The following is a 26,101-nucleotide window of genomic DNA, read 5'->3' as shown; positions in this document are numbered from 1 at the left end:
GCGTCGGTCTCACTGGAGCGCTGTGATGTCCTCTGACATTCCTGCATTTACTGAGGCGCAGGAGAGCAGCATGTTTGCCAGCAGAGATGTTTCTGAACAGGCCATGAGAGAGACATCCCTGCATTTAGCTTTGTCTGTGTGTGTCTGTGCAATTTCCTCAGCCACGATGAAGTGGCTCTGCTTTGTTTTGCACTTTTATAAACTCTAGCATTGATGGTTTGGAGTGAAATAATACAAATTTTGAGTTACACTACCATTTAAAATGTTGGGGTTGAGCAAATTTGTTAATGAAGAAGCCTCTTCTGCTCACAAAGGCTGCATTTATTTAATCAGAAATTTTTAATTTTAATTTCAGGAATATGAAGGTGTTGTGTGCATGCAGTGTAACTGCACAATCAAGCATTGATTTTCATTCAACATACAGATATAAACACTGTTATTCTCAAATATAATGTGAATATTGCAATATGATATTTAGTATAATTATGCAACATTTCTGTCAAAATAGCAGCTGATGTGCTGATGTGAGGATTAAAAGGAGGAAGGTTTTTCACTGTTTTCACTGTCGCTGTTGTTCAATATGGTTTTTAACTTTATCACGTCATTTGGCTCTCATGAGGGTTTGTAACAGAGAGATCTCTGTCAGATTCAAATGTGCACAACTTCGGGCTGCGCAGTCAAAGCCAGAGGAAATGAGCTTGCTGTCCAGTGCTTTGTGCAAATAAATGCATGTTCTTCTTACACGCATTTTGTGTGATACTCAGTTGACCGTTTTCATGTAAATGTCCTGTTTTGGTCAAAAATGCATCACATGATAGAAGTAAAATGAGTGGTGGATGCTGGGAATGTCAGCTTTTGAAACTTTTGATTGCATTCCAACAAAGTTCTTGTTGAAAGTGTTTCAGCTGAGCAAGACAAACCTGACAGAGAACCGTTCAGCGTCGAGATCCCTGCCAAGAAGATTGTCTTTTACAGTGCTGAGTGTGATTTGAATATATCTGCATGCTCAGAGCTTATTAGCATAGTCTGGTTTGCATTGGCACCGGAAGAGAGACGGGCTGTGTGTCATAGTTGAGCGGCGGCGGTTCGTATCGATCCGTTCACTCCTGCACGTCATCCATTAGAGTCCGTCAATAGACTCGTGGCCTGTTTTCAGTTCGCTGTCCGTCTCCAAGCCAATATTCCCCTGAATGAACTCCATCAGTCACTTCAGAAGCAAATCTCATTAGGTTTTATGCTGTTTTCGTCACTGCTGATTGGAGTCATGAGACGCTGTGCCTCTAATGTTTTTCAACAGTGTGTGTTTAAACGGTCCATTTAATGGCCTCAAGGGGTGAATCTCATGAAAACATGTCCAGGTTATATTTTACCACGGAAACACTAGAGAAAAATAGAAAAATATATTTTGCATTATCATGTGAAAATGATTTAAAATGAGAAAATAAATATTTAATATTGTGACATTTTTCTGTGATGACTAAACAATATTATCATTGGTTTATTGTATGAATATTTTATTTCTTGCTATTTTCCTTCTCAAATATTTATTTAATTATTTTTTAACTAGGCTTCATCTTTGAACAAAATATGTAAGTAATTAAAATATTAAAATATTTTATATTACAAATATGTATTAGTCTTGTTCTTGACATTTTTATGAGAATCATATATATATATATATTATATATATTATATATATATATATATATTTATATATATATATATTAATAATCTCAAATAAGTACACTTATTTAGAACCTTCCTAAAGATAGGCTTAATTTTATTTGAGCAAAATATTTTATTTAGCTAATTTAAATATTTAATATTAAAATATTTAATTTAAATTTTAATATCTTATATATATATATATATATATATATATATATATATATTTGTTTCCTTTTAATTTTATCACTAGATGTGGCCTAGACATGTTCTTGACAGGTTTTGCGAGATTCATCTCAGTCTTCCTACGCTGCTTATTTTTCTTTCACACATTTTCTGTAATTTTTTTCCATTTCATCCTCGGCGTTGCTTTTTCTGTCGTTCTTCCCCGTGACAGACTGTCCCCCGCTGGTTTAACTGTTATTATGTGCTCTGAAATCTAAGTGACTCATTCTGAGAGCGGCGAGAGACGCAGACGAGAGGATAACGAGCGCTGAGGAGATGAAGAGGGCTGGATGGTAACGATGATAATGGCTCCTCTCGGTCACATGACTAATGGCCTCTCGGCTCGTTTATGACACACAATGCATCTGCAGCGGCTGATCAATAACACAGCATGATCAATAAATACTGTCTGAAAACACGGCATGAACTCTATTGACGTCTTACAAAATCATGATTTCTCAGGCTCAGGGTTTCTCACCCTTGTGAAAATAAGTGCACTTTAGCATACTCAGTAATATTCTTTAAAAACTATATACTTATTGCAAACTAAATGTTTTGGACATTTAATTGCATGTTATTTACAATTAAATGAAAACCTATTGCAGTTTAAATGTATATTTATTGTATATAAAATGCAATTATTTAATCTTTATCAAGTAATAAAAATAATTTTTTGACAACCCACTTAAGTGGGACTTGAGTAAATCTTCATGTGTAATTTCATAATTCTATCAATTTTAAAATACAGTTAGAGTGTTTACATGTAATTTAGTATGTTAGTAAACATATTAAGATAAGTTTATGACAAAGCATGACAAAAGATTGTTAAAAGATAATGATAAAAAAATATTTAAAGGTGTTTCCAGTTTAATATATATATATATATATATATATATATATATATATATATATATATATATATATATATATATATATATACATTTGAAATGTACTTTTATGCAAAACCTTTTATTTGACATTATTTAGAAGTGTACTTAAGTGCGTTAAGAAACAGTCTTGAAAAACTCTTTTTATGTACACTTAAGTAACCTTTATTTTCATCAATTGCTTTTCATTTGACTGAATTTAAAAGTGTACTTAAGTGTGCTGAGAAACAGTCATTAAAAACCCTAAGTACACTTAACTTTTATTTATTTGATATTTTATTGTCTGCAGGTAGTTTTTAAACAATGTATGGTTTCAAATGTTCTTTAAAGTAAAACTTGTAAATTGACATTATTTAAAATGTGCTTAAGTGTGAAAGCAGTATTTTTAAGTACCCATAAGAAACCTTTTACTTCATTAATAATTAATTGTCTGCATGTACAGTTTTTTTTTTACCATGTGAAATTTACTTTTACTATTTACTATTAAACTTTAAAGTAAAATTATTAGTAAAAGTAAAATTAATAGTAATGAACATGAACATGTACTTAAGTGTGAAAGCAGTCTTTTTAAGTACCCAAAAGAAACCTTTTACTTCATTAATAATATATTGACTGCATGTAAAAAAAAAAATTAACCATGTGAAATTTACTTTAAAGTTAACCTTTTAATTGGACTTTATTTAAAAATGTACTTATGCGTGTTAAGAAACAGTCATAACCATTTCTTTAAATATTATATTGTCTTCAAGTACATATACACATGTATATATATACACATGTTTCGGTGTTTTGTCTTTTATTTTTATTCATAATAAAAATATTTGAAGCCATATTTGAGAATTTGTAAATTCATTGGAGGGTCACATCTTGTGACACTAGAAATAACACTTTGCAGCTTTAAAAAGTTAACAGCACCCTATAACTGTGGTAAAATCACTGTAACACTGGTCTTTTTCCCAGCGTGGGGTTTATGGATTGTAATGGATTTTCCTCCTTGGAGGCCTTTAATTTGTCACAGTTCTCACAGTTGGTGAATGGCTGTGCTGTGTTTGTGAAAGGTCGCTGGCGAGCGTTGTTCCCCATCAGGAGTATTTTTAGCATGTGAATGATGACGCATCCGTGTGAATCCACTGACCAACTGCAGATGAGAGTCAGACTTCAGCATCAGAGAGACAGGGGCTGCTGTGGAGCCTGATCATTCCTGGTTACACCACAGAGAAGAAACGGCCCCCTGAGGCCTGAACACACACACACACACACACACACACACTGATGCCACGTCAGAGCAAACATGCAGCTTTATAGGCTGTGAATGCATGAAGAAGCAACATTACGCAACTTAAAACCCCACAAAAGAGTTGGGCTTTTTTCCCATATTGATGAATTGCCAAAATCAGATCGCCTGCATGCAGTGCAACATCCAGGTTTACATGAGTCTACAAAATCATATTTACAATGTGCAGGACTGATGATGTGAGCACTTTTGTGGAAGAATGCATTGCTGTATTGGTCTGGTTTTGCTGTATTTACTCGGGTTGTGGTTTCAAACCTTTGAAAGATAGCCAGAGTTTGTTTGAAGCTTTTAAGCAGATGTCTGTTTTTTTATTTGTTTTCTGTCATATTTTGGAAAGTAAATCGAATTACTTTCCAAGAGTAGTATGACAGAAAACAATCGTGAATCATTAAAAGAACATATTTTTGTTAGCTGGGTTTCTCCCAGCACTGCAGTTGAGATTCTTAACGTCATCTGTCTCTCTATGTTAATTTATTCTTGCTGTAATTTCTAATTAAGATGAGTAAAGCCCAGCAGAGTCATGGTGGTCCTGCCGGAATACGTGTGTGTGTGTGTGTGTGTGTGTGTGTGTGTGTGTGTGTGTGTGTTCTCATTGTTAAGTGGCTGTTTTTTGTCGCAGTGTTTACGATGCATTCTTCTGTTTCAGGACAGCATAACCGATCACCATGACGACTGAAATGCAGGAGATCGCCATCACAGAGGAGAAGCCTTTACTGCCGGGTCAGTCGGACACTGTGAAGGTCAGACACACACACACACACACACACACACACACACACACACACACACACACACACACACACACACACACACACACACACACTTCACATGCACTTATCTGTCATTAACTTACCTTTTGCTGCCACCTGCTGCACATTTGAAGACCTTCAACACACTCAGTTATCATGTCAAAAACACACTGGGATCATGATTTGTTTGGATAATTCGCACTAATTGGATGATCATAAAACACCTCTTGAGATCGGCATTAATGCACCAAATTTCACGCTACCAGACAGCCTGCAATTACATGAATGAACTGTTATTTATTTGTCAGTGATGTCTGCTCTGTTTAACATAAGCAAACCTTGAGAATGAACCTCTAGCACACAGGTTTGTGTTTTCAGACCTGAACGATTCCTCAGATCGTGTGTGTTGCTGAGGAGAGTGTTGTGCTGGTATTTACGATGTGGTTTTCACTTGCTGCTGGACTATAAAACAGGGGGAAAAATCCCACTGATGAAAGATGTTTTTCACCTGTTTCATCATCTTTTGCATTATGTCAACTAGTTTAGTATGAAAAACAGCACATTTGCTTCAAAGTCAGTATTTTATAATTTCATTGTTGGCACAGTTTGATAAAAATCTGACCATTTAATGCTGTGATGCTGTGATACTTCATCGTAGTTTTGTCTAACGGCACCTCAATAACTGTTGTAAAACCATGTTAATGCACAACTTTAAAAGGCTTATTGATTTTTTTTTTTTTTTTTTTTTTCTTGTTATTGATTGCACTGTATCATTTTATTCATTCTTTTCTTTTATTTCCTTTTTGTTTGTTTTTAATACATAACAATTATATGCATGGGTTTGTTTACCAAATCATTGTGGATTCAATAAGCTGCAAACTGTTTCTTTGAACTGGGACTTGAGTTTTTGTACATGCATAGTAATCAGAGATATTGCTTTAGCTGCTGATATTGAGATTGTGTGATTGTTTCATGCAGGACGCAGAGATCGCGGCCCGAATACTGCTGGATCAAGGCCAGGTGAGTCCCAGATGTGCTGGTTATACATGATGCACATGATATGCATGTTTTATATAGTTGACAGGTTCATTCATTTTTTTTTTTTTCGTTAAACATCATTTATAAATTTTACTATCTTTGATGTGAAGCTGCATGTATATTATCACTAGATTTTTGTTAAAGTCATGTTTAGGTCTGGTTTAGGATGTCACACTTGTCATGTCAGCTATTTCATCATCTTTAAGTATATATGCATAAGCATGATTTTATTAAACGTTCACCTCTTGCGGTGTGTCTGTGTAGGAACACTGTGTCGAGACGTCTCACGGCGTGCTGCACGTGACGGTTCACGGCGCCGGAAACGTCCGCAGACCGGCCATTCTGACCTTCCATGATGTGGGAATGGACAGTAAGTCACTCACAAAGACACGGACAGACCGCAAGACATTTTATTTTATATTAAAATATAAATATAAACACTTTTTAAAATATATAAAAAAATTTAAAATAGCTTCATTTTTTTATTTTTATTGTTTTCATAATTACACTTTGTAATTGAAAACAGTAATAAACATCAATCATTTCTTCAAACAAGCAAACAAAGATTTCAGGGAACCTTCTTGAACGTTTATAAAAATGAATGACCAATGGACATTTTAAACCATGGGTTTATTTGACATTTTTTGATGCCCTAAATAAAATGTTCCCTTTGCGATTCTTTCAAATCTTTAAGCATTTCTCTTCTTTTGCTCATCAAGAATGAGTTTATTTGATCATAATACAGTATTTTTCTGAATTAAAGAACAGCATTTATTTGAAATGGGGATCTTTTGTATCATTGTAAATGTCACTTTATCATTTAATGTCACTTAATGTGTCCTTGCTGAATAAAAGTATTAATTTCTTATTTAAGAAATCTTACACCAAACTTTGGAAGGGTACTATATCATGGTTTTCTAAAAATATGAAGCAGCAAAATAGGTTTTCATCATCAATAACTGAGCAGCAAATCAGAATGATTTCTGAAGGTCATGTGACACTGAAGACTGGAGTAATGATGCTGAAAATACAGCTTTGATCACAGGAATAAATTACATTTGAAAACATATTCACATAGAAAACAGTTATGTTGTAATAATATTTCACAACATTACTAGTTTTATTGTATTTTTGATAAAATATAAGAGCAGAAGAGACTTCATTCAGAAACATTAACAAAAAAATAAAATAAAATAAAAACATTTTAATGTGTACAAATAATATCTGGAAAATACTTTATATTAAGTTGGCACTGTATCTTTTTTAGGTAAATGTAAAATATAAGACAGCAACTGTTTGATCTCATGACAGATGAGGTTTAAGGAAGCAGAATAAAACAGTAACAATGCACAATTATTATTATATTAATTCTGGTGTAAATGAAACAATTAAACAGACAAAAAAAAAAAGAAAAGAAAAAAAAAGAGGGCCAAACTTCCTCAAAAAACTAAAAGCAGCTGCAGAAGTGAAGTTAGATCATAGAAGTGAAGCATATAAACAAGTTTGCATTCGTTTCAGATATTGATGCTCTTCCTCTCGATGTGAAATAGTTATTTCTTCAGGAATCGCTGCCTATCTGCACTGCTGACGGTGATAGTGCAGTGTAAGTTATTCCTGCGAAGTGAACAGGAATGCAGTGACTCAAAGGGATCATATGATGCAAGTTTTCCTTTCCCTTTGGAGTGTTACAAGCTCTTGGTGAAGATATGTAAAGTTGCAAAGACTAAAGTCTCAAACCCAAAGAGATATTCTTTATAAAAGTTAAGAGTCAGCCACAGCCCCCTAAAACGGCTCGTTCTAACACGCCTTCACATCTCTACGTCACTATGTGGGAAGATTTGCATAACACCGCCCAGATTTTCAAGCAAAGAAAGTAGGTGTAACTTTTATTCTCTCTGTTGCTGCTGGCGCCATGTTGTGGAGACACTGTTTCGTTGAGAACGCGAAGCTGCTTTGTTTGTTATTCCAAAAGAGGACACAACTAGAAATCAGTGGTTAAGTTGTATTTCAACACTGTTCCAGAACAGTTCAACCCAAATATTCAGATGTGTGCTGCGCATTTTACGGAGGATGAGGACTGTTTCCTGTGAGAGTAGACTACAATGCTGGTGTCTGTTTCTATAAAGTGGGGCAGTTCAAACTTTGCAAGGACAGTCTGGCTCTTCTGACTCACAGCCTGTAAGTATGTTTTCATATTAAAATAATTTGCTACTGATGATTTAAATGTGAGTTTTGAGCTGTGTAGAGTAGCGCTTGTTGTTTGTCGTTTCTCTGATCACAAATGCAGACATAGTTTTATGTTTACGCGGTGTGATACGCAACTCAACGCGTAAAAAGACAGTATAAGTCATTATAATCAGTAATTGCAACAAATGCCTCGTTTGTAATGGGTTTTATTGGTTTTGTCTCATTGTGCTGGGAGACAGCATCACAGTTTGGTAAGGGCCATAACATTTCCGTCACACGCTTGAGGCATTTGGCCAATCACAATGCACTGGATAGCTGGCCAATCAGAGCACACCTCGCTTTTCAGAACGATGAGCTTTGTAAATTAACGACAGGTTTCAGAAAGGCGGGGCATAGTGGAGAAACAATAATATTTTTCATTATGTGGAAAATAATGTGTTTTTTGAACCTTAAACCAGATAAACACATTATTTTACACCGAATATACAAAATAATGTTCTTTTTAGCAACGTCATGTGACCCCTTTAAATGAATGTCCTCACAAGCCACCATCACGTGAGCCTGTTCAGTCTCAAGCTGAACGTCACACCGTCCGTTTCACAAGACGCTCTGAACTTCCTCATGCTGATGCACATGAATTTGTATTTTTGGAATGATTACTGCAAAGACTTTGATGTGATTTATCATTATTTATAGCCTTTATAGCTTTTAAAACATTTCCTGAGGTAGTTCTGTTTGAAGATTAGACATGATAGCAGTATGTAAATCAGTTCAATATAGTAGTAAGGTTTATGATTGACCTTGACAATTTCATAGAAATTATGAGAAGAACAGTGTATTTAAAGTCAAGTTATTAAAAAATTATAAATGATTTTTGTCCTTGATTTTTACAGTATGAATTGAATATGTATTCACTATAGCAAGTAGGTGGCGCTATCTCCCATTTGCTTCTGTAAGTTTAAGGGCAAAAAAACAAGTTTTATGTTATATAACAAAAATATTTTAATAACTTTTAAGTTTTTATGTTTCAGATTTTAGGTTTTTAACCTAAAAAGCCTATATCTATGAGCTGATACATGTTCATAAAATATCAGATTAAAAGTTTGATGAATTTGAACAAAAGTACATAAAAAAAAAAAATCATTATACAGTATGCAACAAAGTCACAAAATAATGTTAATTTACCTAAGTTTTTGAGAATTACACTGCAATCCTTGTATGTGCATCTTTCCTCTCAGAGATGCTTCAATAATTTGTGCTGTCAAAAGAAAAAAAAGGAAAAACGTGTGAAACTGTTTCCACAGCATTGACATCAGCATTTGCTGCAGTGTAACAAACACGACTGTTCAGACAGTTTTTAAAGGTTTTTGAAAGAAGTCTCTTCTGCTGACCAAGGCTGCATTTATTTGATAAAAAAGTTAAAATATTATTACAATTTAAAATCTCGTGAGTATAGTAATTTATTTCTGTGATGCACTGCTGTATTTGCAGCATCATTACTCCAGTCTTCAGTGTCACATGATCTTCAGAAATCATTCTAATATGATGATTTACTGCTCAAGAAACATTTCTGATTATTATCAACGTTGAACAGTTCAGTGCTGCCATATATATATATATATATATAATCATTATATAATTGTTTTGCTGTTATTATTTGATAAAAAGACATTTCTAAAGAAGAGAAAACTTTTGTAACATTATAAATGTCTTTACTTTCACTTTTGATCAATTGGCTGGCACTTCAGAGCCGCAAATACCAGGACAGTCAGGCACAAGAACAGTTTCTTCCCCCAGGCAATCTACCTCATGAACAGTTAAATGTTCACCACTTATGCAATAAAAATGTGCAATATCCTTATATTTATTTGTTATCCCTCCATCCTAGTACATCTCTGCATCTTACTCTATTCTATTCCATTATCATCTATAGCACAACCTTTTATACAATTTATTTTTGTAAAATAAATTGTATAAACAGTTGTGTTCTGTGTGTTGTCTCTGTGTACTGGAAGCTTATGTCACTAAAAACAAATTACATGTATGCGCATACAAGCATACTTGGCAATAAAGCTCTTTCTCATTTTGAATTCTTAATGTAATCAGTCAACAGAGGAAGTATTGTGATACTAATTCATTTTTTTTTTTTTACCTTATTCAGCTGAGGTGTCTCCAATCAAAGACAATCAAAAGGACTGAAATATGCTTTTATTTAAAACAACTTACAATGCATTCAAGCTACACATTTGACCATAAAACCAAAATGTTCTCTGCAAAGAAAGCTTTTATTGAGAAACCTCTGGAATCATATCCAGTGTAAACATGCATGTGGCATAGCAACAATATAATTAATGGTTAAAGAGTTCTACTCGGTGCTTTAGAAACCTCTGACTGCGGCCTGCAGATCTGACCGCTTCGGGACGGACGCCTGTTACTTTGTCTCACATAGTGAACTGGCAAACATTGTTTTGCAATGACCTCACAAGAAACAACCACGTAATATTCAGCGTTATGAAGTCTATTAACTTCACAGCGTCCGTTTCTCATAAAGCTTTCAACAATGTACACCGTGAATCTTCTCCTACTGATGCACATGTTTCCTGTGTCTCTGACGCCTCGTCCGTTGCAGATTCTTATAATGCTCTCGTTGTCGTTTTTATGGAGGAAGGACTGTAAAGTAGTTCTGCCGCAAATATGCGTTCCCGTGAGATAATCTGCCCAAGCGCTTGTCTGTCTGGTGTTGAACTGACGCGAGAGAATGTGTCTGCGTTTAAACTGATTATATGCGTTGTTATTCCGAGATCTCTGGCAGGGATGTGGCAAGTTAAAAAAAATGTCTGAAAACATTTCCAGTTGATCATTGCTGAGACTGACATTATTCAGTCCATCACTGAGTGTGAACGAGAGCAAGAGCAAAACCGCCACTCTCATCCTGGAAACAGGAAAGTGACTGACATTTAGTTAAAAGAGTTAAAAATAAACAAACACAAGCTAATGAACAATTTCTACCATATAATAAAGCCATAAAAGCAGTAATTATGTGGCCAAACACACCAATATCATTCACATACGTAGATTGTTTTGTCATTGCATTCAAGTTTCAAAGACTTTGAGGAGATTCACCAATATTCATAGCTTTATAACATTTCATTAGTATGTGGCACTTTTACAAAAAACAAAAACAAAAAAAATGTAAATTTTATATTCTCAAGGCTTAATGGAAATGATTCAAATTCATTAATATTTTACAAGCATCTTTTTACAACATTTTTGAAAATCAATGAATCTCACCCTGTTTTGTTGAAAATTGGACAATATGGTTTACGATTGACCTTGAAAAATCTAAATAGAAATACTCTTTCCAACATAATATAATATGATAGAAAATAATAATATAATATCATATCATATAATCTATTCCAGTGATAAAATGTTTTTCTGTTCATTATGGTGTATACAGTATTTATTCATTATCGCCAGTAAGTCATCGCATTGCTTCTATAAGCTTATGCAACACTAACTATGATAAATAGCAAATATCATGTTTTTAACGTTAGCATGATGATTTTATTATTATTATTTTTTTTTTACCAGCACGGTCAGAAGATGATCTATGCTAAATTTGTAGCACATCATACTAAAGCCGTATGGCGAGTTTAAAAAAAAGACATTTTCAACAAAATTCAAAGTGGTAGACAATTTTGATTCTGGTCTATCTGGTTCAGAGAAGTTGTTAGTTTAATAGTTCATTAGTGCTTACACATCACCAGTGTTTCACTGCTAAACATATTTTACAGATTTTGTGCAATAATTACAATCCTTATAACCATACATATTCACAGCATACATCATAAAACAGATATCTGAGCACATTAATACAGCATAACATAAAACAAGGTCACAAAATGGTGTGCGTTTACCTGTTCATTAGAACGTCTGTTTAGATGAGTCTCTTCAGTATGTTGTGCTGTGAAAGAATAAAAGTGTGTGAAGTTGTTTTGACAAGGTTTCTTCCCATGCGAACCGTTTGTGTGTTTGATGTCAGCTTTTACTGCATAGTCTAACTCAAACTAAAGCCTTGATGCAAAGGATCCTCAGGAAAATACCGTACTATATGGTACTATAATAAAATTATAATCAAACTTATCAGATGCATGATGATGAAGAAAAGAGAAACGATTCTGCAGCTTTTGAGACGCTTGCTGTAATGCAATGATTTTCAAGTGTGGATTAAGCATCCAAAAGCATAACTTTGTATACCATATCGTGTTTCTCAAAGATGATCAGAATGATTTCACAAAAGAACAGATAAATTATGCATTTGGCAGATTTTATTCAAAGCGACATTGCTTTCGAGCTATACATTTGATCAGCTCATTTTATAATACTGTGCACCTGCAAATAAAGCTTAAGATGTTTCTAGAACTACGTTACACACCCATTCTATCATTTAAACATGCATTTGGCCATAGCAACATTTTTAATTAAACAGTCTTTAATAAAGGATTGTACTGGAGTTCTACCCTCATTGTTTCATTTATTCACCCCTGCTGTGATAAAGTCAAATCATGCTGTATATTAGCAAGGGCGTGGCTTTTTGTTCTTTTCAATGTGTTGTGCATGATAGTGCACGGGTAGCTTTTATTCATGCCACGCTCCATTAATTCAACAATTACATGATATTACGATGTTTTAATGATATTGTTATATTGTACAATTACATGATATTAAAAAAATAACATCTAGGTGATGTCCTGTTTTCAGTTATGTTTTAATATGTGTACACTTGGAAGTAAATTTGTGCTGTCAAGTGTTATAGCTGGGGGAAGAAACGTGTAGCCATCTTTTGTTTTAGTTCCAGAGCCATTGCAGATTCGTTTTATATTTTCTTCACTGTCTTTAATAAAGGATTGTACTGGAGTTCTACCACAGAGATCATTGTTCTCTAGGGGTTTCACCCAAGCATATCTGTTTGGAAATTAGCTGGGAGAATACTGTTTGAGCGTGTTGCTCCAGGTTGAGCTGGGAGAATATGTTTTTTCTTGAACGCTGTCGATCTGCGCTTCCGTCACTCAGAGCCAGAAGAAGTGGGGAGAGAAGAGCGAGTGAGAAGAGCCTCAGATCTCATCCTGACAACGGAAGTGGGGGAAATAACATTTAGTTAGACATTTAGTAAGAGAGCAAACGTCAAAAGGCGATCCAGACGTAATGTCCCTCAGGTGGGGGCCAGCACAGTTTTTACATTGACCCCACAGGACTTTGTTACATTTTACTTGAGTACAATTTTTGGGTCACTAATACTTTTGGAGTATATTTATAGATGGATTTTTGGCTTTTTTCTTTATAGCTGGTCGAAAGGACAGACTGGGTAACAACAGTATGGGATGCGGGCTTTTTTTCTGCTTACTCCGCATTAGTGCAGGTGTGGGGGAGAGAGGGGGAGGCAGGAGGTGTGACAATGGTGAGGGCGGTTGTTTGGAGAGGTGTTTTTTTTTGTTTGCAAGAGGTGGGGGGGGGGGGGGTCAGGCAAGGTATGGGTGTTCTTTTACTCGTCTCGTTACAGTGTGGGGGGTGGTGTCTTGTAATTGAGTGATCTCACGCTCCACACCACTGATGCTGAGTCTCATTAATTTATCTTAATGCCACTTTATCTCCTTTTCCAGTGTGTAAGTTATAAATTGCTTCCTGAAAGCTCTTATTGGCCTGACGGAGCTGACTGAGTTTTGCTGTGAACCACGGTTTTGTCATTGTTGTAAATTAGTTGAGTCCTGGTAGGAATACACATATCCTCACAGCAGAACTGATATTAAGAGATGTTGCAGTCTCTGTGAGCTCGTCCAGATCAGTGGCAGCAGCTTCGAAAACACTCCAATCAGTGAGGTCAAAGCAAGAGTGTAAATCCTACTCTGCTTCATTAGTCCATCTTTTTACAGTTCTTAATGCAGGTTTAGCTGATTTTAGTTTCTGCCTGTAGGTCGGTATAAGATGAATCAGACAGTGATCAGAACGTCCCAAAGCTGCTCGTGGAACAGAGTGATAGCACCTTTATTGTGTTGTAACAGTGATCCAATATATTACTGTCTCTTGTGGACATGTAACATGCTGTCTGTATTTTGGACCAGCTCACGGGAGAGGTTGGCTTTTATTAAAGTCCCCAAGAATGTAAAATGGAGTCCGGGTGTTGTTGTTCTGGTCTCTGTGATCTGATCAGCGAGGTTTTCTGTAAAGCCAGACTTACGTGCGCTTGCGGAGGGATGTAAACGGGCTCACCAGAATGAACGAGTGAAACTCCCGCGGCGAATTAGAACGGCTTGCAGTTCATGAAGAGTGTTTCTAGATTGAGCAGCACACTTTTTTAACACAGTTACATCTGTACCCACCGTTCATGAACGTGCTGTAGCGTTCCTGCCGCGCGATTTCCCCGTTGATTCTGTATCGCGGTCCGCTCTGAACAGAAAGATGGATGCGCGCTGTCCGGAATAGCGTCATGCAGCCAAGTTTCCGTGAAACACAGAGCAGCAGAGTGTGAGAGAACATTTGTCCGAGAGAGCAGAAGGAGTTCGTCCGTTTTTTGTTTGAGCGGAGATTTGCCAGATGGATGCTGGCAACGGCGTTCGAAATCCGCGTTTTCTGAGTCTCACGAGGCGCGCCAGCTCTTTTTCCGCGTCTGCACGTCCTCTTGAAGCGTGTGATCAGCGCAGCTGCTCCACCGACAAAAATGCAAAACATCAAATAGTCGAGAAAACCGGTAATATATCGGGAGATGTGTGTTTGTCCCTAGTGAAATGATTGCAGGAATATAACTAAAGACAGGACAAACTAACAAAAAACACAAAACACACTGCAGAGCACGTCACGGAGGCAGCCATCCTGTATCGGCGCCAGCCGATTCATTATTGATGAAATATATGATATATTATTATAAAATATATGATTCATTATTTTTGAGTCAATTCTGTTCAAAAGCTTGATCTACCATTTTGGCAAAACAGTTGAATTGGTTCAGATCAGGATTCATTCAGTTCCCTGCCGCGCGTTTCTGATTTCAGAGTTGTAACAGAAAGTTTAAGAACAGCGTTGAAGACGTGGATTTGTATCTGCACTATGAAAGCAAATCTAGGCTATTGTTTTCTAGTGTGAAGTAAAACGAACACCGCGTGTGTGCCCTAACTTATAACAGAGACAGGCTACTTTTGAGTACACCAACCACTATGACCATTAGTTTGTGTAGGTATGTGTAACTTATAACATGGAGCTTGCAGCTTCCAAAAGACAAAAAAAAAAAATAAGCATATTAATATTTTCTATATTTGATACAATCCCACGGGCGTGAGAACGTTCAACGAGTCAAATTCAGATCTGTTCGCTGGCTGGCGCTGAGCCAGAGACAGACGCGTTTTTACAGCGCTGCGCATTATAACCAATCATACAAGATTCTGTTGAGCTTATGAATGCAATGGCCAATCAAAGGTATTCCGATGAGTCATCGCTAAAATGCCGGTGCTTCCTTCAGTCGCTCGCTGACTGAATACCTCTTTCTGGCGAATTCTCTCGTCAGAAACAACAAAGTGCAGATGTGTGTACGAATCTGTAAATAAGATATTGATTTCACAGTGTTAACCGTTTCAGTGATTTTAATGAGTTTTTGAGAGTGATTGAACACTAGACTGTCAGTGAAAATATTCTTTGATAATGTAAATGTTATTTGCTCTCTTTCTTTACAATGAAAGATTAGCCGCCGTTTTTATATCACATTAACTTTCAATGTTAAATTCACATTTAATATAAAGTCAGTCGTATTAAAAATATGTTATGGCTTGACACCCATATCTGTTACTTTGACCATCGCATATTATCTAACATAATCTATGAAGGTAAGAATCGAGATATTTCATGATATAGTTCATGCGTCTGGGAATGTTTAATAAAAATGAAAAAATAATAATAATAATAATAATTTGCCAATACACACACACTCATACCCCCTCAAAAATAATGAATGCATGACTCCCCTGCTTATACATTAAATAAAATATTATTTTTACATTAAATAAGCTGTCACAGAGTATGAAATAAATACCCTCCAAACCCGTGTTATCTCTGTTCCAGGAGGAATGCCTTCACCTAGACACAATTAATATTGATATTTCCACAACATTTATGCTTGCAGAAATATACATTTGTTTACATTTTGCAGAACAGACAGAAGAAGATCTGTCAGTGCATTTGGTTCGTTATGTTCAGATGTTCGGTAACTTAGCGGTCGTGTGAGGAGTTTTCACTCTTCTCTGTGTCAGAGGTTATTTATATATAATACATAATTAATATACTTTAAAATATCATTTATTTCAGTGATGCAAATCAGAATTTTCATCAGTTTTCAGAGTCATGATCCTTCAGAGATCATTCTAATATATTAACCAGTTGGCCAAAGTTATTTTCATAGGAGCATGATAAAAATGCTCATGTAAAAGAAAAATCTCAGACAGATTTGGAGGTTTTTGCATCTGAAGTTTTCTCTGAAGTGTTTCTGTTCTCCTTGTTTCTTGTTCTTTGTTTATTTTGTCACTTAAGTTCACACAAGTGTAAAGAATCACATTACCTAGAGATTTCTTAATTTTAACACTAGGTATATTTTTTACATGATCAAAGAAATAAGTATTCAACTTTACATGTGTTAGACTGAAAAATATGGAAGCGTGTTTCCGCCACTCAATAAAATATAAAACAAGGTAATGGCGACTTTTCATCTCACAATTCTGACTTTTTTTCTCATAATTGTGAGTTCATATATTGCAATTCTGACTCTATAACTCACAAGTCAGAATATTTAGATAAAAAGTAACAATTACCTTGTTTAATTTTTTATTCAGTGGCGGAGACAGGCTTCCATAAAAAAAAAAAAAAAAAAAAAAAACATAATTACCAATTAAAAAAAAAAAAAAGGACAGCATTACAGTGGTGATGCAAAGAAAAAAAAATAGAAGAAAAAAAGACTTGTCGGTTCACGCAAGATTGCACACGTAAGTCTGCAAGATGTCTGTTAAAGATGGCTTCATCTGGAAAGCATCTGCTAGACAGATCTGAAAGATGTCTTTAAGATGTCAGTTTTAGATTCATTCTAAATCACAAACATCTTATAGACATCTTCTAAACATCTATTTGACATCTGATAAGAGATGTCCTATAGAGGTATTGCAGATGAGCAAACACCCTAAAAAATATGTCTTGCAGATGTAATGCAGACGTCAAATAGACGTCTCCGTGATGTACGTGTGCTATCAGGGATGATATCACGAAGCATTTATTTTCTCAGTATCATTATATCAATGAAACATTCAAATAAAGTTATTTGTTTGAATGCATATTGCTGATTATTGTCTTTTATTTAAGTTAACGATGTTCACAGTTTAATTCGCTGATCCTTCGTGTCGGATATGACAAACCCATATAGTACATCTTGGATACGTTTTCTTAAAACTTTCGCACTTACAGCACTTGTTACAGACATTGATGCACGGGTGTGTTCGGCATGTCTACAGTATATAGAAAAATTAAACTATGTTTTGTAAACTTATTGATTTAGCTTAACAACTTAAAATAATCTACATGCACAATACAAAAAAAATGTAGGCCTATTTAATAAAAACAATATGGTTATTTCCAGTACGTTTTGTTTATTATTAAATAAGCTTGCATTGTGCATCAAGTCCTTGGTAATAACACGCATGTGCATTATGTCAGCAAATCACTCGTCAGAATCCTTGGTAAGCGACTTCGATAGCTGGTCTAACCTTTTTTGTTGGTTCTTTTTCAACTCGGAACTAAGGTTCGATTCAGTTCGATCTGTGAATGAGCTCGACCAGTTACTTCATAGGGCCGGCTCAAAAGAATGATATTTGTTCAAGAATCGAACATCACTTTATTACAGTACATTAACAAAACAACTATAGCCTATATGCTTGTTTTTTTTTTTTTCAGCGCTTTAGTCATTTGTACTGAATGCAGATTTACCTTTGTGTTGTTCTTGAGCTGGTGTGAATGAAAGGGTCTTGAAGATCTGAAAGTGTCTGAGACGCTCACTGGACTGATATTTATTGATGTGAAAAGAGGCAGGTGTGAAAATACACATTGTTTCTTGGAAATGCCCCACTAAAACATTTCTTTCAGTATGAATGTTGCTGTATCTAATAATAATATAGATGGTTTAAAGGCAGCTCTGCTCATCATACTAAAGGACATGAGCTCTTCACACTTACTCTATGCGGTTAACACTTGATGAGTGTGTTCAGCAAAAAGTGTTCAGTTCAACAGAGACAAAGTGCACGAGTATGAAAATAAACACACAAGACTTCTACTGTTGTATTCGCTAGAAGTTTCTTTTATTGCAAGTTCATCAGAAGCGAGTCGTGACCGTAATCATCGTTCTCCAGGGAACTGAACCTGCAGACATTGTGCTGTAAGGCTTCATACACCGAGATGTCCAAACGAAACAGATCTTGGTTTAATAAGTAGGGAATACGTGCAACTGTGCAACCGATTCGATTAAGGTTGTGCAGTTCATTCAGATGTGTTCATAAATAATCAAATTATTAAATTAAAATATTTTTGGTTGTCTCTGTCAGGTAAGAGCTGCTTCTCCACCCTGTTTAAGTTTGAGGAGATGCAGGAGATCGTGAAGAACTTTACTGTGGTCCATGTGGATGCTCCGGGACAAGAGGACGGCGCGGCCATTTATCCTGCCGGGTACGTGCCATGCGTTCTTTACACTTTCCACTGAACAAACCTTCACAGCGTTTCTGTAATGACTAATATGAACGCTTCTGATTGGACATTGCATTCATGAGCTCTGTGATTGGTTTAATGTGCAACTCTGCAAAAACATGTAAAAAGAAGATATGATGCAGCATGAGCAGATATGAATTCAGTGCTGCAATCAACACTTTTAATTTCATTTTTCACTTTATTTGTGACAGTGAGAGAAACATAAACATTATATGGTTGAAAACACTGAAAAGTTTTAATAAATGACATGCACCAGCCAAAGCGTGAATGCAGATTTGAATTGAGCAGCTGATGATAATCCCATCGGTGTGATCGCATGCAAACTTTTGAGCACAACTGTATATTTATGAGTGCGAGTGCGATTGTTGAGACTCTGTGTGGGTGTTAAAAAATTAATGTGAAAAATGTAAATGCATTAAATGGTGTTTGACACCTGTCAAAGTGTCTTCAGAAGGTGTTAGTGGTTTATGTCTTTCGTGATGCAGATTGTGACTCAGAGACTATTTTTATGCTTTCACATGTCCACAGGCCGCTGTGTCTCATGATAAGAGTCCTAAAATGTCTGATTTTCTCTAACAGATACCAGTATGCAACTATGGATCAGATCTCTGATATGCTTCCAGCTGTCCTGCAGTATTTTAAGTGAGTTAAACAAGTTATTGGATGTTTAAATTTTCATTAGTGACACTTCAAATATACTTTACAAATATACTTGACTAAAGTTGTTATGTCCATGTGATTCAGTGCTGATTACTTTCCTCTCGTTTAGTTTCCGCACAATTATCGGTGTAGGAGTTGGAGCTGGCGCTTACATACTGTCCAAGTTCACTGTGAGTTACACACCTGACCGTCACATGCATTATTATTGTTTAACCGTTTTATTGTTTCATTTGTACTTTTTTCTAAATATTTTATCAGTAGTTTTAATTTAGGTGCCCAGACTTCTGAACTATTTTGTTGCTCTCCATTTAGTTTATTATAATTTTTCCCCTTTTATTGCTTTATCATCAAATAGTTTCACTACTTTTATGTATTTTGGAGTTCAGTTTGACCCTTATTCGATGCTGTGGCCCCTTTCTTTCTTTATATATTTTGGGTTTTAGTTTTTGAATTTAGTTATGTTTTAGTTTCTTTCTCTTGACCATAAACAATTAAAGCATAGCTTTTTTAAATCCTGCTGCATCAATATGTTTAAATACAACATATATAACACAAGTAGACACTCAGGGACTCAATAACGTCCTCTGATGGCTTAAAACACACACCACACACCGAGGCATTAGTGTTTAAATATACAGTACAGTAAAAATGAGAAACTCTCAAAATAAACTCCATCAGCCATCTTTGATGGAGATGTCACAATGCTCATCACCATGCATTTTAATGTTGCCTTATTTACAAAGGAAACCTGCAATGCTCCCTTAGATTTTGACTAAAAAGAAAGGCAGCATCATTTTGCAGTGTTTTAAACAGACAAATGCCTCTAATGCCTTCAGATTTTGTAGATGTTCACCAGGTTTGAAACTGAGCCGAAGTGTCTTTATATTCCCTGAGCGCTGCTTCACATCCTCTCTTCACTCTCGCTCACAGTTGACTAACCCTGAGGCCGTGGAAGGGCTCGTTCTGATCAACGTCGACACAAACGCACGAGGCTGGATGGACTGGGCAGCACAGAAGGTCTGTCAGCTGTACATGAAGTCACTGTCTGATTATTAATAACAGTCAGTACGTACCCGAAAGTGACTCGAAAAGCTTGTGTTTCTTCTGCAGCTCTCCAATCTGACGTCTTCCCTCTCAGACCAAATCCTGAGTCACCTCTTCAGTCAGGTGTGTGTTTCTGCTTCTAGGACATTAGATTAGACCGAGTGTGTTTGTCTTTGTTAGAGAGGTATGTATGTATGGGAGGGCTTCTGATCAAGTTTATGTAGATTATTTTTCTGATAATGAACGGCTGATTGTATATTATCATACTTATAATACAGCTGCATAAGGCAATACACTACAGGCCAAAATCATTGTTTTTTAATTTTCTTATGGTCAAAATTGAGATTTTGGGCTTTTTCCATAATATGTATTCTTTCAGACTAGTTGACAAAAAACAACATAAATACACATTTAAGAATTTATTTTATTAAGCTTATATTATTTGCTTCTGTAGATTTGAGTTACAATCCAAATCTTAAAAAGCTTTTTTTGTTTGTGTGTTTTTTTTTCAAAATGAGTTTTTCCCTCCAACTTGGTATCACTCACATACACCAAAATTGACTTGGTTTTATTCCTCTCTATATTCTGAAGGTTTTTATAGAGGGGTTTCTGTATATACCATTCAATTACAATACATTTGTTTAAAGGCTGTTTTCTCAAAATGAGTTTCTATCTCTACTTTAATATCACTTAGATACATCAAATTTTACAGTTTTATCAATATAGTGATAAAAAGAAAAACCCAAAATCCCTTCTGTAAAAATCTTTAACTAGAACTGAACAAGAAGTTTGAACCTGACTTCATCCAATGTTCAGATTTATAATCTGGAAATTTATGCAAAGTAGTGCATATTTAAACATAACATTCCAAAAAACTCTTTGTTACATTGTAATTATACATTTAAGTACTGAATACTTACTATATGATACAGATTTGATTAGGGTTTGGTTTAGGGTTACTTGCCTGTAATTATGCTTAATGAATTGTTTTTATAATAGTAAGTACATGTAACGTGTAACAAGGACACCTTAAAACAAAGTGTTACCCAAAATAATTGCCTTAATAATTGATGATTATTTAACTGGACAAGTATGGTGATATCTATTAGTTTAAAGTTTTACCCTATTCACCCAGAACAAGCTGTGAGGGAAAATTGTCAATTTCTACACTTTACTATCATTATACTGAAATATTTGACTACAGAATTATGCGACTGACCAATCAGAATCAAGTATTCCAGAGGACTACTGGTGCATCTCAATAAATTAGAATGTTGTGGAAAAGTTCATTTATTTCAATAATTCAACTAAAATTGTGAAACTTGTGTATTAAATAAATTCAACGCACACAGACTGAAGTAGTTTATGTCTTTTGTTCTTTTAATTGTGATGATTTTGGCTCACATTTAACAAAAACCCACCAATTCACTATCTCAGCAAATTAGAATATGGTGACATGCCAATCAGCTAATCAACTCAAAACACCTGCAAAGGTTTCCTGAGCCTTCAAAATGGTCTCTCAGTTTTGTTCACTAGGCTACACAATCATGGGAAGACTGCTGATCTGACAGTTGTCCAGAAGACAATCATTGACACCCTTCACAAGGAGGGTAAGACACAAAACATTCATTGCCAAAGAAGCTGGCTGTTCACAGAGTGCTGTATCCAAGCAATGTTAACAGAAAGTTGAGTGGAAGGAAAAGTGTGGAAGAAAAAGATGCACAACCAACTGAGAGAACCACAGCCTTATGAGGATTGTCAAGCAAAATCGATTCAAGAATTTGAGTGGAACTTCACAAGGAATGGACTGAGGCTGGGGTCAAGGGATCAAGAGCCACCACACACAGACGTGTCAAGGAATTTGCTGAACCACAGACAACGTCAGAGGCGTCTTACATTGGCTAAGGAGAAGAAGAACTTGACTGTTGCCCAGTGGTTCAAAGTCCTCTTTTCAGATGAGACGCAAGTTTTGTATTTCATTTGGAAACCAAGGTCCTAGAGTCTGGAGGAAGGGTGGAGAAGCTCATAGCCCAAGTTGCTTGAAGTCCAGTGTTAAGTTTCCACAGTCTGTGATGATTTGGGGTGTTATGTCATCTGCTGGTGTTGGTCCATTGTGTTTTGTTGAAAACCAAAGTCACTGCACCCGTTTACCAAGAAATTTTGGAGCACTTCATGCTTCCTTCTGCTGACCAGCTTTTTGAAGATTCTGATTTCATTTTCCACAGGATTTGGCACCTGCCCACACTGCCAAAACACCAAAAGTTGGTTAAATGACCATGGTGTTGGTGTGCTTGACTGGCCAGCAAACTCACCAGACCTGAACCCCAGAGAGAATCTATGGAGTATTGCCAAGAGGAAAATGAGAAACAAGAGACCAAACAGTGCAGATGAGCTGAAGGTCACTGTCAAAGAAACCTGGGCTTCCATACCCCCTCAGCAGTGCCACAAACTGATCACCTCCATGCCACGCTGAATTGAGGCAGTGATTAAAGCAAAAGGAGCCCCTACCAAGTATATGAGTACATGTACAGTAAATGAACATACTTTCCAGAAGGCCAACATTTCACTAATTTTTTTTTTGGTCTTATGAAGTATTCTAATTTGTTGAGATAGTGAATTGGTGGGTTTTTGTTAAATGTAAGCCAAAATCATCACAATTAAAACAACCAAAGACTTAAACTACTTCAATCTGTGTGCGTTGAATTTATTTAATACACAAGTTTCACAATTTGAGTTGAATTAATGAAATAAATGAACTTTTCCACGACATTCTAATTTATTGAGATGCACCTGTATGTAATAATTTTGTATAATTCCAATCCATTATAAAGATGACGGTGTGTAAAAGGATAAATACTGATTTGTTGTGTGTGTATTTGTTTGTTTTCAGGAAGAGATGTCGGCAAACACAGAGCTCATTCAGACTCACAGAGAGAGAATCTCTAAAGCGCCAAACCTCATCAACATTGAACTCTTCTGGAAGAGCTACCAGGGGTAAAATCACACACGCACACAAACAAAACCGTGATTCAGCGATGTTTTATTATCAGTTTGATGCAGTTAGGTGCGATGCAACATGCATGATAGATAACACAATGAAAGAAATGCTTTGATAATCAAACTTTTATGTTTTTCTTTTTGTCTTACAGTCGTAGAGATCTGAACATCGAGAGGAATAACACGTTCAAGTAAGAATGATAAAAAATAAAGCCATTCTCTCTTATATAGATTCTCTTTTGTTGTCTCCACACGTGTCTGTTGTTTTTCAGATGTCCTGTGATGTTGGTGGTCGGTGATCAGGCTCCGTATGAGGAAGCAGCTGTGAGTCTTTATATCAGTCAGTCAGTCAAAAAATCAAACAAACAACAGCAACAACAAAATCATTTATCCACAGAAACCCACAGGGTTATTCTGACTGCACGTCTGTTTCTGTCCACCTAGGTGGGAGTGCAACAGCAAACTAGATCCAACTACGACCTCATTCCTCAAGGTTTGCCCTTCACCTGTCTTTTATGTTCCTGGAATTGTACTTTTATTGATTATGCAAGCATACAATGAAAAGAAGACGCAAAATAAGCAAAAATCAACTGTATTTGTACTGTAAACGCCCTGTGTGTTTTTATTCAGATGGCTGATGCTGGGGGATGCCACAGCTGACTCAGGTAAGTCACATCAAAATTAATATTTATAAATAAAAATGTATTTATTCAGAGGAAACCTGTGCAGTTGTGTGTAAATGAAATGTGTGTCTCTCCAGCCCAGCAAACTGACAGAAGCGTTTAAGTACTTCATTCAAGGCATGGGATACAGTAAGTGACTTGAGAGCATTTTATTATTGAGAAACGTCACAAAAATATGAAATACAAAATCTAACTAATTACATCATCATTTAAAAGTATTAGTTTAGTAAGATTTGTAAAAACATTTTACAAAATATTTCTATTTTAAATAAATGTTTTTTTTTTTTATTAATTTCTATTCATCAAATAATCCTGGCATTAATAAAGCAGCAAAATCAGAAATGTTTACAGAGCAGCAAAACAGCATATAAAAGTTTTTTTTATTTTTTTTTTATTTTACCCTTTGGGGAGCTATAATGGTGTCATGTCAAGGGGGAATGCCAAATATGACCAGAAGCCTATACATCCTAAATTAAAACTCAAAACTTCATGAAACTAAGTGGGCACATGCGACAGATGATTCTGAATAAGCTTGCAAAGTTTCATGGAGATCGGACCATAGGTGGCGCTATATATCAGAATAATTTCTGAAGGATCATGTGACAGCGGGGGCATTATTGCTAACATAGCAGAGTCATCGAAAAATACATTGGCACCCTCTGTATTAAAGAGAAAATAATCACTTCATCTGATGCTTAAGTGAATAAAATAGCCTTGCCTGTTCTCACTCACCGGACTTGTGTGTGTAGGTGCATATGGGATTCAAGGTTGCCCGGGAGGTTTGCAAACACAACCTGCCCCAATTGCTACTCAAAAACTACTGTACCCAATCGTGTTTTCGAAAGGGGTTCCCCGGTAAAAAATTGTCATTCCGGGGTAAATACACGTTTTTCAGCAGGGTTCATCAGGTTCGGGTTGATTCAACATTGCGGCAACAGTTATAAAGTAGCCCAGTTTCACGGCAAACCACAGACAACTGAGTTGATGTAAAAGAGGAAAGAAGGCATTTGGACCAAAGCACTGTGTGGCAAGGGAGGGGGAGACTCAAAATGGTTTCTAAACTTAAAACACATTTTTGCCCCATTTGCATTGTTTTACTATTTACAAAGTTAAAGTATAAAACATTGCTATTAACAATGCACAGCGTGGGGGGTCCCCCGGGATTTCCACCTATGTGTGACTGAAGACTGGAGTAATGATGCTGAAAAATCAGCTCTGATCACAGGAACACATTTCATTTTACAATATTCACATAGAAAAGATTGGTGGGAACAAAAATTGTAATGAATAATCTATTTTTAAAATTTGTTATATTTTATTTTGATATTTTCTTGTTTTTTCCAAACGATTTCTTCTGTTTGTTCCTCAATGTTTGCGGCTGCTTTCTCTTCTTCTGCTGATCAATTCAGTGGCGTCGTCCTGCATGACGCGTCTCTCGCGCTCGCGCACCACCTCGCTTTCATCCTCGTCGTGGGGGGGGGCCATGGAGGCTCCGCGCTCCCGATCCCCGCAACGCTGTCCCAGGGCTCGCAGAGGCGGACAGCTCCCGCCGAGCCCATCCCATACCATGGAGGTGTCGTGCTGAGGAGCGCCTTGAGCGGGGGAGAGAGGTGTGGACGGATGAAGCGCTGGAGTCCTCTGGGAAAGTGATGTTTGGTTGTGCGTGAAGACGGGCCGATCATGACGACTCTCTCACCTCCCGTCACCCTTCACCGACCCTCAGGCAGATGTAGAGCCCTTTAACTCGGTGGCACTGGGCGGGGCCTTTAGTGAGACCCACATGTTAGTGTTTAACCAATAGTAATACTTCTAATATGAATATGATTATTAATATTAATAACGATGAGCACTCTTCACTGAAAAAAAATAAATAAACAATGTTCTCTT

General features: G+C 36.2%; 1 protein-coding gene and 1 long non-coding RNA gene across 2 annotated transcripts in view; both read left to right on the top strand.

The window, feature by feature from the left end:
- LOC122133900 (protein NDRG2-like) overlaps positions 1–23,983 on the top strand; it is a 33,156-nt gene extending 9,173 nt beyond the window's left edge. Inside the window, exons 2-12 of the mRNA XM_042759305.1 lie at positions 4,718–4,811; positions 5,799–5,840; positions 6,123–6,228; positions 18,671–18,791; positions 19,410–19,472; positions 19,600–19,660; positions 20,421–20,507; positions 20,601–20,657; positions 23,425–23,528; positions 23,684–23,722; positions 23,804–23,983. Coding sequence (XP_042615239.1) covers positions 4,737–4,811; positions 5,799–5,840; positions 6,123–6,228; positions 18,671–18,791; positions 19,410–19,472; positions 19,600–19,660; positions 20,421–20,507; positions 20,601–20,657; positions 23,425–23,528; positions 23,684–23,722; positions 23,804–23,975 — 927 coding nt within the window. The 5' untranslated portion in view covers positions 4,718–4,736 and the 3' untranslated portion in view covers positions 23,976–23,983. The remainder of the gene's footprint in view (positions 1–4,717; positions 4,812–5,798; positions 5,841–6,122; positions 6,229–18,670; positions 18,792–19,409; positions 19,473–19,599; positions 19,661–20,420; positions 20,508–20,600; positions 20,658–23,424; positions 23,529–23,683; positions 23,723–23,803) is intronic.
- On the top strand, positions 23,982–25,684 carry LOC122145534. The gene is made up of 4 exons (XR_006160376.1): positions 23,982–24,024; positions 24,162–24,196; positions 24,292–24,343; positions 25,624–25,684. It is a non-coding gene; the product is annotated as an uncharacterized LOC122145534 (long non-coding RNA).
- The last annotated feature ends 417 nt before the right edge of the window (positions 25,685–26,101 follow it).

The sequence above is a fragment of the Cyprinus carpio genome, chromosome A7, assembly GCF_018340385.1.
Source record: "Cyprinus carpio isolate SPL01 chromosome A7, ASM1834038v1, whole genome shotgun sequence".
Lineage (NCBI taxonomy): Eukaryota > Metazoa > Chordata > Actinopteri > Cypriniformes > Cyprinidae > Cyprinus > Cyprinus carpio.
The sequence above is the reverse complement of the archived record's forward strand: the minus strand, read 5'-3'. Positions and strand labels throughout refer to the sequence as shown.